Here is a 14,088-nt window from a genome sequence, read left to right as displayed (position 1 = left end):
AGCTTGGATTTAAACCGGCAACTTTCAGGTCAGCAACCCAACCTTCAAGTCATTAGTCCTGCCAGCACAAGGGTTTAACCCACTGCGCCACCAGGGGTTCCTATTTCTAAAAAGTAAATGCACCAGTTAAAATGAAAATGTGACAAAGGGTTTTTTTAAAAGAATATCTTGATGAACGATCATTATTGGGAACTGTAGTCCAACATATTTGAGAAAGCACAGGATGCCCATCTTTACCTCACTTTCCACAGTATAAACGAATGGCTGTATTTTTTCCTAATGAAAAAATATACTTTGTACTACTGCTGTAGGGGCCGTGATGGCACAGCGGGTTAAACCACTAAGCTGCAGAACATGCTGACTGGAAGGTCGGCGGTTTAAATCTGCATGATGGGGTGAGCTCCCACTGTTAGCCCCAGCTTCTGTCAACCTAGGAGTTCGAAAACATGCAAATGTGAGTAGATCAATAGGTAGGAAGGTAATGGCGCTCCATGTAGTCATGCCAGCCATATGACCTAGGAGGCATCTATGGACAACTCCGGCTCTTCGGCTTAGAAATGGAGATGAGTAACAACCCCCGGAGTTGGGCACAACTAGACTTAATGTCGAGGGGAAACCTTTACCTTTACTACTGCTATGGATCACATAAATAGGTGCATTTGAGGATATTATACAGTGAAGTCTGATATTTATTACTGACTCTGAATTATCTGTCTACCATTAACAGGAATCTGCATTATGAACAGAACTTACCTCCAACATCCGCAGCCAATCCTAATGTTAAGCAATATGTTAGCTTTAAAAACCCATTGGCTATAGAGCTGATGTGGACGGTAGCCTTATTGTGATGTTGGTGTTTCTTCTGTGCCAGTTCCTTGAAGCTATTCCTTCTGCCTGTTTCTTTCTCCCTTCTGTATGTTTTTCAACGGAAACTTGGGAGGTAGCATGGCTTGCCTAATGACCTGGAAATCCTTCCAGCAATTAAAATACAGTAGAGTCTCACTTATCCAAGCTAAACGGGCCGGCAGAACCTTGGATAAGCGAATATCTTGGATAATAAGGAGGGATTAAACATCAAATTAGGTTATGATTTTACAAATTAAGCACCAAAACATCATGTTATACAACAAATTTGACAGAAAAAGTAGTTCAATACGCAGTAATGTTATGTTGTAATTACTGTATTTACAAATTTAGCACCAAAATATCATGATATATTGAAAACATAGACTACAAAAATGGCTTGGATAATCCAAAACCTTGGATAAGCGAGTCTTGGATAAGTGAGACTCTACTGTACACATATACAGCCCAGCCCAGTGGAAGGGCAATAGAAAAGAGAAAGCCTACATTATGATGGATCGAGCCAATAAAGGAAGCCATGGCCCTGGGTTTACAAGACTTGAACAGAGTTCTTAATGAACAGGACCCATGGAGATCTCTCTTCTACAGTGTTGCCTTATGTCAAAATCAGTTTGACAGAAAATTACAGCAACAAATCATACATCACTTTTTATGTCAGGGTAACTGTCATGACTTCCTCCCAAGTGTTTTGGGAACTGATTTCCAAAACTCCCCTCCCAGTTCTTCAGTTTCCAGGGCATCTTAGAGAAATGAAACAATAGCTCAGGCAGAAAATAAATATGCCCTGACATGCTTTAAAACATTTTCTGGAAAGATGACTGAGCTGAGTGTTCAATTTAGAAGATAAATGGATCCAAAGTGCACTTAAGCATGTGAAATCCGTCTTCACTAGGCATAAGTAACTCAGAAGCTTATTCACACTTGAAAGAAGCCAAACAAAGTATTCCTTTTTGGTACTAAAGTGTGTTCTTTTTGGGTTGTTGTATGTCTTTCAGGCTGTGTGGCCATGTTCCAGAAGTATTCTCTCCTGATGTTTCGCCCACATCTATGGCAGGCATCCTCAGAGGTTGTGAGGTATGGATAAACTAAGTAAGGAAAGGAAAGAATATATATCTGTGTAGAGTCCAGGGTGTGGCAAGAGTCCTTTGTCACTGGGAAGCACTAATGTTTCAGTTAATCACCCTAATTAGCATTGGAAAGGTTTTTGTCTCTTGCCTGGGGGCATCCTTTGTTAGTCATTAGCTGTGCTCTGCCCTCAGAGTGTTGGTTCCCATCCACTGTTTTGATTTTAGAGTTTTGTAATACTGGTAGCCAGATTTTGTTCATTTTCATGGTTTCTTCCTTTCTGTTGAAGTTGTCCACATGCTTGTGGATTTCAATGGCTTCTCTGTGTAGTCTGACATGATAGTTGTTGGAATGGTCCAGCATTTCTGTGTTCTCAAATAATATACTGTGTCCAGGCTGGTTCATCAAGTGCTCTGCTATGGCTGATTTCTCTGGTTGAATTAGTCTGCAGTGCCTTTCATGTTCTTTGACTCTTGTTTGGGCGCTGTGTTTGGTGGTCCCTATGTATACTTGTCCACAGCTGCATGGTATCCGGTAGACTCCTGCAGAGGAGAGAGGGATCCTTCAACAGAAAGGAAGAAACCATGAAAATGAACAAAATCTGGCTACCAGTATTAAAAAAACTCTAAAATCAAAACAGTGGATGGGAACCAACACTCTAAGGGCAGAGCACAGCTAATGACTAACAAAGGATACCCCCAGGCAAGAGATAAAAACCTTTCCAATGCTAATTAGGGTGATTAACTGAAACATTAATGCTAGCTTCCCAGTGACAAAGGACTCTTGCCACACCCTGGACTCTACACAGATATATATTCTTTCCTTTCCTTACTTAGTTTATCCATACCTCACAACCTCTGAGGATGCCTGCCATAGATGTGGGTGAAACGTCAGGAGAGAATACTTCTGGAACATGGCCACACAGCCCGAAAGAGATACAACAACCCTGTGATCCCGGCCATGAAAGCCTTCGACAACACATGTGTTCTTTTTATCTTGTAACAGATGGAGGTAATAGTTGGGGACTTTGGCATTGTTGTTGTGCCACGAGATGGTGCTGACACAGACAGGATCATGAACCACTCCTCAATACTTCGCAAGTACAAAGTAAGTCCTATATCTACACTTTGCTTCCTGCCTTCACTGATGTCACTTCACTCAACCATTTCCCCACTTTAGGCATATTTTGTCTCAGATGACTGTTTAAGGCAGTGTCGGGTAATTGTAGCAATCCATATTTTGTGTGTTGGAGTGGGGAGATACAGCTTCCATCAGCCTCAACAGGATAGTGAATGGGTAGGATTGTGGATGCTTCAGACCAAAGCATATGTAGAGCTACGATTGCCCAAACTTGTTTTAAGCAAGGTTAGCAATTTACAACCTTACCTGTATGAGGAAAAGGTGACAACTTGGCAATGTTATTTCATGTACTGTAGTTCCATTGACTGTCAAAGAATAGGCATACTGTCATTTCATATATAACAGGAAGAAATATTTTCTACTGGATGAATAAGTAGCAAAGCAAACACTGCCTGTTAATGATGGTACATTACCTGTCAGATATCAACCTGGGCATGTCAAGAAACACCAGGAAAGTATTATTTAATTAACAACTTATCCATGTGTGGGAAGCCTCTGAGATGGGGAAAAATGCAACCAAGATGCCTGGTGTCTTTTCCCTACTTTATTATTCAACTCCATCCTATTCTAGTCTGTTTTATTTGTATTATGGGGATCCTGGTAGGAATGTCTTCCTGTAAATAGGAATGCCTGGAACTTGCTTAGATAACAATTACGAAGAGATAAGCAAACACTATAAAGGTTCAAAACATAAAAAGAGATGTGACATGTAAAGGCCACAGAAATAGTCAGGCCTCTCTGAGTATAGAGCTATCTTCTTTCTATGTGAAAAAGATAAGCAAATACTATAAAGGTTCAAAACATAAAATGTGCTATGTAATTTAGAGCATCATGTACAAACATTATAACCTGAGAGTTGACAACAATAATGAAGATAATAAGTACAGTCAACTGTTGTAATTCACAGGAGTATCTTCCAGACTGTAATGTTTAAAGGAAACTGTAATATAATGTTATAATGTTTGTACATGATGCTCTAAATTACATAGCACATTTACATTGTATAGACATTTGTGTGTATTTATCATTAGATAACAATTAACCAAGTATGAGAATACAATGTTCCCTCACTTATCGCGGAGGTGAGGTTCCAGGACCACCCGCCATAAGTGAAAATCCACAACGTAGGGATGCTATATTTATTTTAATGTTTATACATTATTTTAGTAGTTATACACTATTTTAAGTCTTTATCAACCAATCGTGTGTTGATAAATGGCCGCTTTCTCCTCCCGCTGCCTCTTGGGCTCCTTTTCTCTCCCTTTGGTTTCTCCTTCCTCCCTTCCTTAGGCTGTAAATTATAATTTTTATGATTTATAATAGTCTTTTAGAGTTTATTGAAAAACCACGGAGCAGCGAATCCACAAAAAGTGAACTGCGAGGTAATGAGGGAACACTGTACTCTATGTGTTCTACATTCAGGGGAAGAAGAAAAGTGAATTAGCTCTTTTATTTCCAGCCAAAGCTCTGCATCAGGGCAGGCTCAGGACATTTTGTTGCCTAAGACAAAGCAGTAAATTGTGCTTTGTCTCATAACCAAGGCTATCAAACCCAAAGCCAGCCCATCATTTTTTGACACATGAAGCAGATAATCCAACAAATTCCCAATCCTGGTAATAGAGATAAAATTTTAAGAAAATAAATAATTAACAAGTCATTGACCTTTCCTGTCACCCAAATATTTCAGCTTGATGTGGTGGCCTATATCTGCCTGATCCTGCTCTGAAGTTATTTGTTTCTTTGGGAAATATTCCATATTTAAAATGTTGGCGTTCCAATAGAAATAAGTTAGTAGCTGGCCTGCCCATGTTGCCTTATGGTTCTATTGTTGTGCTATCAAAGGTATCTTTGGTTTCACTCCTCTTGAAAAAGAAACAATGGAATGGTGTTGTCAACTAACCACAAATTTAGAGACTGACTGATTGGGACTAGTACTCCATAATTCTTCATTTTTTAATGGCCAGATATCCATATTTCCACTTAAGATGAAGAAAGAACACTTGGCATGGTCACTCTCTGTGAAAAGTATTCATGCATTGTATTTATTTCTGAAATTTCTACTACATCAACTGGCCTTCCAGAATAGTCCGGGAGGCATCTAACTGGGTCGCCAAGCCAAAACTAACCATGCCTGGAGAGTTCAGAATCAAACTCTGATATCTAAGGACAACCCTTGCGATGTCATAAAAGATGAACCCTGGTGATCTTACAAGGGTGATGTCACAATGATGCCACAAATCATGCTACATTAAGCATCAATGCACGGAAAGAGGCCATCAATAAAAATAAAATAAAATAAAAACCCACCAAGTCTAATAAATGAGGAAAAATATATAGATACATACTTTTCAAAATGGTACTTGTGCAAAAAAAAAAAAGAGGGTCCAGGCCTTAGCTCTACTCCTAACAATAAAGTCACAAGTGTCAATAACATATTTCATGGAAGATAAGAACAGAGACTAGCTAGTTAAGTTAAAAATTGCCAACATTATTTGCAGAGAGATTACTTCTCATGTAAATTACTCTAGCATCTCCCTTAAAATGCCTGCCTGAATAAAAGAAAACTCCAGCATTTCCATCAAATTAAGTGCAGCTAAATATACTTGGAGAGAGAGAAAGCTTCTAGAGCGAAGATGCTGCTACTGAAAAAGCTTTGCCTCTTGCACTAAGTAGTCTGAACTCTTGGCACAGAAGTGATATTTCAATACCGGGCATCATCAGCACAGAAGGCGAACTCATGCCAATGTTCTGTCAATGGTTTTTCCACAGAACAATATTCTGGTTGTGAAGGACGATGTGAATCACCCCATGGCCATTGTCAGTTCCACCAAAAGCAGGTAGGTGAAGTGAGGGCTACAGGTGAGGAATAGGTGTCAGAAGTAACAAAGTTTGCAAAGAATTCAAGACATTAAAGCCAACAGGCTGTTTTGTCCACCTCCTATACCTTTGAGCAGATCTTAATCCTTTGATTACGTGTCTATTTCTACATATTTTGATACATGTCTGTTCCCCACCAGTGGTAACACCAGTAGTACTCCTACTGCTTCTAATGTGTTGGTTACCAATATGACAAACTATACCATATAATCCCTCACCTTAAGTTGACAAGTAATAACCCAGATACAACAGCGTGATTTTATTATGTATTCTACCTACTTCAGAGACTGCTCTTTGTATAGATATCCTTTTTGTTTTAAGAAAAGGAGATTGATTATGCTTTAAAACAGAGGAAGGACCCTTCTGCTCTCCAGCTATTTTGGCTTTCAACTGCCATCAGCTCTGCCCAGGATGTTCAATGCTGACTGATGGTACGATATGTAGTTCTGAATATCAGGAGGCCAGAGTGTCTCCATCCGTACTATTAAGAAAACAACCACATTGACTCTCCTTTTTAGCACCAGTCATCTGGCTGAGATTAATACAAATATACAGTGAAACCTCGACTTAAGAGCATCCCAACTTCAAAGAATTTAGAGTTAGAACTGTCGCTCAGCCTGGGTTTCACTTTGACATACGAGCAGCATTTTGAGTTAAGGGGGAGCGCTAGTGCAAAAGTACAGGGCTTTAGGGCTTCAAGGGAGCAGCTTCCATGCCTCATGCTCTTATCCGCTTTGGAAGATTGCTGTCTGTTTTGATCTTGGTTGATTTTGTGTGGTCTTTACTCCTAGTCTGTTTTGCTTCATGGAGAGAGAGTGTGTGTGCAAGAGGCTGGAATGAGTACAGTATACAGAAGTACAGTACAGTCTCACTTATCCAACATAAACGGGCCGGCAGAACATTGGATAAGCGAATATGTTAGATAATAAGGAGGGATTAAGGAAAAGCCTATTAAACATCAAATTAGGTTATGATTTTACAAATTAAGCACCAAAACATCATGTTATACAACAAATTTGACAGAAATAGTAATTCAATATGCAGTAATGCTATGTAGTAATTACTGTATGTATGAATTTAGCATCACAATATCACGATCTATTTATTTATTTATTTATTTATTTACAGTATTTATATTCCACCTTTCTCACCCCGAAGGGGACTCAGGGTGGATTACAATGAACACATATATGGCAAGCATTCAATGCCAACAGACAAACAACATACATTAGACAGACTCAGAGGCATTTTTAACATTTTTCCAGCTTCACGATTCCGGCCAGAGGGGGAGCTTCACCGTCCAGTAGTGGCTGTACTTCCTCATTCCTTTCCTCGTGTTTTGCTGGCAGTTTTATGGTGTTGTAAATTAGCCTCCCGCATAAAGCGTCCCTAAATTTCCCTAATTGACAGGTGCAATTGTCTTTCGGGGCTGCATAGGTCAACAGCAAGCCGGGGCTATTAATGGTCGGAGGCTTAACCCGACCCGGGCTTCGAACTCATGACCTCTTGGTCAGTAGTGATTTATAGCAGCTGGTTACTAGCCAGCTGCGCCACAGCCCGGCCCCCTATCTATTGAAAACATTGACTACAAAAATGCATTGGATAATCCAGAAAGTTGGATAAGCGCGTCTTGGATAAGTGAGACTCTACTGTAATAGCATTTCAATGAGAAAATTCAATTTGCGATAAGAGTGTTTTGAGTTAAGAGCTTGGACATGGAACTAAATAAACTCTTAAGTCAAGGTATCAATGTATACCTACATAAGTGAGTCCTGTGAATGCAAAAAGCATACCCAACAATGAACCCAGATAAAATTCAATGTAATCATGTTTCCATAAAGCAATCCCACATGATAGCACTGGTACAAGACATTCTGCGAGATCAATGTCCTCTCTGTCAAGCAGATAAGTTGTCTGCAATTTCTTCCCACTTCTAAGAAATTGACTCCTTTCCTCCCTCCCTGTTTCTTTCCTCTGCAGACTAGCTCTTCAGCATGGAGATGGGCACGTTGTGGATTACCTGTCTCAACCAGTCATCGATTACATCCTCAAGAGTCAGCTGTACCTGAATGCCTCTGGGTAAAGCTCCTCTGGCATTGCAACAGAGCCCAATCGCTCAACTTTCCTATGGTTGTTCATCACAGTTCTCTTTCTCACTTTCTCTCTTTTTTTCTTTTTTCACTGCCTCTTGCGTGCATCTGCCTCTTCCACTCTGATGTCCCCACCTCACCCTTTCCCACTCAAGTGCAGGAAAGCGCTGCATACAACCAAGCAACTGAGTGCATCTACACCAGTGGTTGTCAACCTGTGGGTCCCCAGATGTTTTGGCCTTCCACTCCCAGAAATCCTAACAGCTGGTAAACTGGCTGGGATTTCAGAGTGTTGTAGGTCCAAAACATCTGGGGACCCCAAGTTGAGAACCACTGATCTATACCATCAAGCTATCCTTTTCCCCACAGTAAAGTAGGAGAACAGCATTGAGTATCAGGTGCCACGTGCCTAAAACGGGGAGGCTGTGGTGCCCACCTTCCCAGCATGCATTCAGGGAAAGGACACTCTGCCTTCACAGCACCCCTTGGGACCCAGAAAGGTTATTCATTTCTCTCTCCCGTCGCGTATCAGCTAAATAAATCTCAGTGCGTTTTTTATTTTTAGAGCTTTTATTGGATCCTTTTTATTGTTGCAATCCATTAAAATTACGGTGCAGTTGGCAGGAGATTCTAACCCACTTGGTAGAAAGCCCAGGCTTTTTAGGTCAGCAGTGGAAGAATTCGGCCTTGAATTCAAGACAAAAAGGCAGAAAATAGTCCAAATTCCAATGTTGGGCAAAGAAAGAAAAAAGAAAAAAAGTTGCTGGTACAATAAGGGAGAAAAGCAGACTTGCTTAATATGTAGCACATCCTTTCCTATTGTAAATAAATACTTTTTTTGAAAGGGTGGGAATTTAAAATGGGGTTTCTGTTGAGTCTACACTCTGGGGAAGCGGTGAGTTACCCATCCCATTTTCTCACAGTGTCTCTTTGACTACACATTGTATTAAGTGTCCCTTGTTTGGGCGAAAGCTCATTTTTTCTGGACACAAAGGGCCCCTCCAGACTAGACCTATATCCTAGGATCTGATTCCAGGTTTTCTATTTATCCCAGATTATCTGGCTGTGGGGACTCACATAATCCAGTTTAATGCAGAAAACCTGGGATCAGATCTTGAGATATAGGACCTGTCTGGAAGGGCCCTTAGGCCACTTCTGCACTGCCATATAAAATATAGATTATCTGCTTTGAACTGGATTATATGGCAGTGTAGACTCTAGTTCAAAGCAGATAATGTGGATTATCTGCTTTGATAATCTGGTTTACATGGTAGTGTAGAAGGAGCCTAAGTCTGACCATTTGTTGTGTATTTGACAATACTTCTCCTCATCCAGGTTCAATTCTCAACTGCTTTCCTTTATCAGTAACACATACAAACATCCTTTTGTGCCCACAACTATATATTAATTATACACTCAGGTGTGGCCTTCTTGTTTTCCTGAATTCTTTCAAATGCTCCTGGAAATGAAGTTGCTGCTTAAATTTATCCTGAGAAAGAGATATTTCCCCATTGCCATGCCCATTGCAAAGTATGGCAATAATAATAATGAAATAAATGCCAGCAGCTGCATAGGATTAAGTAGTTTCTGTACTTCAGCCAGTTGCAAGCTGTGTTATAGCTACTGAGAAAAAGCAAGGATTACTGGATGATATTTGAGGGCAATTTAGCACTACCAACTTTCTAGACTAGTACAGGCTCACAGGTGTGTCGATGAGTCTTCCATGTGATATTTCTACAAGTGTAGGTTGCTTAAGAGTGTTAGGGATGCTTCAGCAATAGGGATTTTTGTAGCTCAGACCTAGCCAGGCTCTTCTAGCCTCCTTGGGTAGCATGACTCTTAAAACTAATAGTTCTTTTCAGAGGGAGGCAGTGAGTGGGAAACAGATCAACTTTTCAAAATCTGTCTTGTTGAAGTCTTTCATGGCTGGAATCACTGGGTTGCTGTGGGTTTTTCGGGCTGTATGTCCATGTTCCAGTAGCATCATCTCCTAACGTTTCACCGACATCTGTAGCTGGCATCTTCAGAAGTTCTGTTGGCAGTGAGGCAAGTGGAGTGTAAACTTATCTGTGAAATGTCCAGGATGGGAGAAAGAACCTTTGCCTGTTTAAAGAAAGTGTGAATGTTACAATTAGAAGCTTTAATTAGCATGAAGTAGCCATGAAGTTTGAAAAGTAGTGAGGATATTTCTTAACTACATTTTTATCCCACTCTCTCTCTCCCTGAAGGGGATTCAGAGTGGTATCTGCATAGAGGTAGCCCAGCCTTTGTTGCCTGGAGACATCCTCTGTTTGGGAGGTGTTAACTGGCCCTTGATTGTTCGTTGTCTGGAGTTTTCAGGAGCTACTTCTGGATGGAGGCAGTTAACAATAATTGCAGTCTCCATCAATGCTATCGAAGTGGTGGTCTGTAGACCAGTGTCAGCTAGCTAGTCCAGGATGAGTTGATAGGGAAGAAAGAAATAGGCATAACCAATGGGCATAAATATACCACCAGTCTCTGTTACACTGGGAGAAAATCCTGGTCATGCACACTACAAATCCTACTCCAAACCAGAGCTATTGAAAGAGTGGTCCTTGGACCAGTAACCAGTCCCGGAACCATTCCAGGAAATGGGCAGAAACATTTATTTATTTATTTACAGCATTTATATTCCGCCCTTCTCACCCCGAAGGGGACTCAGGGCGGATCACATTACACATATAGGTAAACATTCAATGCCTTTTAACATAGAACAAAGACAAGACAAACATAGGCTCCGAGCGGGCCTCGAACTCATGACCTCCTGGTCAGAGTGATTCATTGCAGCTGGTTGCAGCTGGCTTGCTCTCCAGCCTGCGCCACAGCTCGGGCCTATGTTTGGTACTGGTTCCTGGCACACGGGGAAAACAATTGCTGATTCCCCAAACCAGTCAACAGAGAAGCACTGATCTAAAACAAACATGAAATTGCAATTGACTTTCACATTACTGGGACATAGCCCTTCCTCCCTGTGTTCATTGTGCCGGTGGATTTATTTCTTATTTATTTACCATATTTATATCCCCCCTTTCTCTACCCGAGGGGGACTCAAGGCGGCTTGTGACATAATTATTGTATCTGGGGAATGTGGATGTGACATAATTGTATCTGGGGAAGGTCCAAAACTTACTGGGATAATGTTCATAGTGAACATAAGCCAGGCAGTAATACTTGCCCTATATGTCACAACCCTCTTTAAAATGATGCCTCTTTAAAAAAATTGAAGATTACCCCTAAGACCAACTGCACCTATGAGGATTGCACTACTCCTCTGCCCTTTAAAATGTCAGAGAAACAACACTGGGAAATAGAATAGGGATAGGAGTAGACAATAATGTTATGTGGTTCTCCTCCCTGCCCACCTCGCTCTCCATTAATAATAATCATAATAACTTTATTTTTATACCCCGCCCCATCTCCCCGGAGGGACTCGGTGCGGCTTACATGGGGCCATGCCCGACATAAAAATACAATAACAGTGATGAAACAATAAAAACAATTTTTCACATCGATAAGACATCAACATCAGTAAAACAGTCATAAAAATCCATTAGAAGGCGAGTAAATAAAACCTGGCAACTCCCCATTCAACTTCTGTGGACGCAGACTTTTGTGTCGAGTATTCATGTCATCCAGTGAAGAGCTTAGGCAGCCATTTCCACACAAACACTTAGGAATCAGAGTGGATGATGGGACACATGAAGACCAAATTGGCTCTGTGAAGCCCGGCATTGCCATTTGGTAGCACTCCAAAAGCATTCAGTATCCGTGGACACTCACTGCTGTGATAGGCAGATGTACAAAAGAGACAGTTTCTTTGATGAGGATTTTTCTACTCACAGAAGGCTTAGATATCCTACTTGACTCTATAAAAATTGCCTGCTCGCTGTCCTGTCGTGCATCTCCAAAGTACTCTCTCTTTCACATGCCTCTGTTGCTGAGAGCAGCCACAACCTCTTGCTGGACTCCACTATTATGTCTCAATACCAAGCTGCAAAGTGCAACGTCAACCACGTATCTGACTGTATTTGCATCTGGCAGAAACCTCGGACATCTGAAAGGCTTGAAAGTCAGACAGCTTCATGGCAGAAACAAAAGATGAAGGCAGTTAAAAAAAAAACTTTGAAGGACGGACTCTCTTTACTCTTGAACAAAAAATGGATTATCAGGCCACTATCCAATTTCATCCAGTTTTAGGACAGCATGCCTTAGGAACATAGCATTGTGGTACAAATGATTATATAATATCTTACAAGTCCTCTCTTTGCCTTCATATGCTCAATTATGCTTATGGTGGGTGTGGGTGGGGGACACGGTGTAGCATAAATTCAACGGGGAAAGGTCATCTTGGGAAGGGTTTGAGATGGGAGTAATCCCTAAATTCTGATGTACACAACAAAGAAATGGGTTTTAGCTGCACAGGGGAAAAGGGGAGGGAGGGGAGGAGGGAAAAAGTGTTTGTTTTCCATTACTGAACTTGCAATTTTGAACTGTAAAATTTGCTTTAGTTAAAAAAAAGTTGTAAAAGGAGAAAAAAAAGTATTGAAGATGCCAGCTCCCCTCTAATGGAATATGCTGGAGATCGTTGTTGTTTAAAAAAATGTTTGTCAGGGCCATAAATGAACTGGTCAAATTAATTGGCAAAGTATTTAAAATGATATAATAAACTTATGCTAATGAAATGTTTTTTGGCTTTCAAGATTATTTCCTTATAGGAAAGCGTTGAAGTGCCACTTTAGAGCATGGAAAATCCTGGAAACAAGACACACATGTGGCAATACTCAACAGTTTATACCAGGGATCCTCAAACTAAGGCCAGATCTGACCCACCAAAGTTTTTTTTTTCCCCAGACCCTGCCATTCCTGCTACACTTACGCCTCTGCTATTCACTGAGAAAAGGAATGGATGGAGAGAGGAAGGAAGGAAGGAAGGAAGGAAGGAAGGAAGGAAGGAAGGAAGGAAGGAAGGAAGGAAGGAAGGAAGGAAGGAGAAAGGAGTGAAAGAAGAAAGAAAAAGAGACAAGAAAGGAGTCAAGGAAGGGAAGGGGGAAAGAAGAAAGAGAAGAAGGAGAAAAGGAAAGAGGGGAGAAGAGCGGTATATAAATTAAATAAATAATAATAAATAAAAGGGAAGGTGGGAGGGAGGAGGGAGGGAGGGAGGAAAGGAAGGAGGGAGAAAAGGAAGGAAGGAAGAAAGGTTGTCAGGAAAAAGAGGGAAGGAATTCACAAAGTGTGGTGTAGTGGTTGGAACGTTGGACTCTGGCTCTGAACCCACTGAATACCTTTAGGCAAGTCACACTCTCCCAGCCACAGAAGGAGACAAAGACCCCTTTGAATAAATTTTGACCAGAAAACTTTGTGAAAGGGTTGCTTTAGGATCGCCCTGAGTCTGAATTAACTTGAAGGCACACAACAACAACAATCCTAATTAACTCAACCATCTCATCAGCCAAAAGCAGGCCCACACTTCCCACTGAAATACTGGTAAGTTTATGTTGGTTAGAATTGTTCATCATTTTAAACATTGTATTGTTCTTTATTTTATTTTTTTGCACTAGAAATAAGATATTTGCAGCGTGTATAGGAAATCATTCATTTTGTTTTTCAAACTATAGTCCAGTCCTTGCAACAGTCTGATGAACCATGAACCAGCCCCTCAACTTTAAAAGTTTGAGGATCCCTGGTTTACAGAATTTCTATTTGTATGGTGTCCCCTGCTGCACTTTGTATTTCTAGGTACAAAGATTACTGCAGACGCAGACTGCAGCTAGGAAATCAGAAAACGTTTCCTTCTTGGGAGAAGAGCAATGACCAATCTTGATAAAATAGTGAAGAGTAGAGACATCACACTGGCAACGAAGGTCCACATAGTTAAAGCCATGGTATTCCCTGTATTAACCTATGGATGTGCGAGCTGGACCATAAGGAAGGCTGAGCAAAGGAAGATAGATGCTTTTGAACTGTGGTGTTGGAGGAAAATTCTGAGAGTGCCTTGGACCACAAGAAGATCCAACCAGTCCATCCTCCAGGA

The 14,088-nt window shown here is 40.9% G+C and overlaps 1 protein-coding gene across 1 annotated transcript in view; it reads left to right on the top strand.

The window, feature by feature from the left end:
- nmnat2 (nicotinamide nucleotide adenylyltransferase 2) overlaps positions 1-12,743 on the top strand; it is a 122,322-nt gene extending 109,579 nt beyond the window's left edge. Inside the window, exons 9-11 of the mRNA XM_003223418.3 lie at positions 2,935-3,036; positions 5,839-5,906; positions 7,927-12,743. Coding sequence (XP_003223466.1) covers positions 2,935-3,036; positions 5,839-5,906; positions 7,927-8,029 — 273 coding nt within the window. The 3' untranslated portion in view covers positions 8,030-12,743. The remainder of the gene's footprint in view (positions 1-2,934; positions 3,037-5,838; positions 5,907-7,926) is intronic.
- Positions 12,744-14,088: the final 1,345 nt, after the last annotated feature.

Source organism: Anolis carolinensis, chromosome 4, assembly GCF_035594765.1.
Source record: "Anolis carolinensis isolate JA03-04 chromosome 4, rAnoCar3.1.pri, whole genome shotgun sequence".
NCBI classification, from domain to species: Eukaryota; Metazoa; Chordata; class Lepidosauria; order Squamata; family Dactyloidae; genus Anolis; species Anolis carolinensis.
The sequence above is the reverse complement of the archived record's forward strand: the minus strand, read 5'-3'. Positions and strand labels throughout refer to the sequence as shown.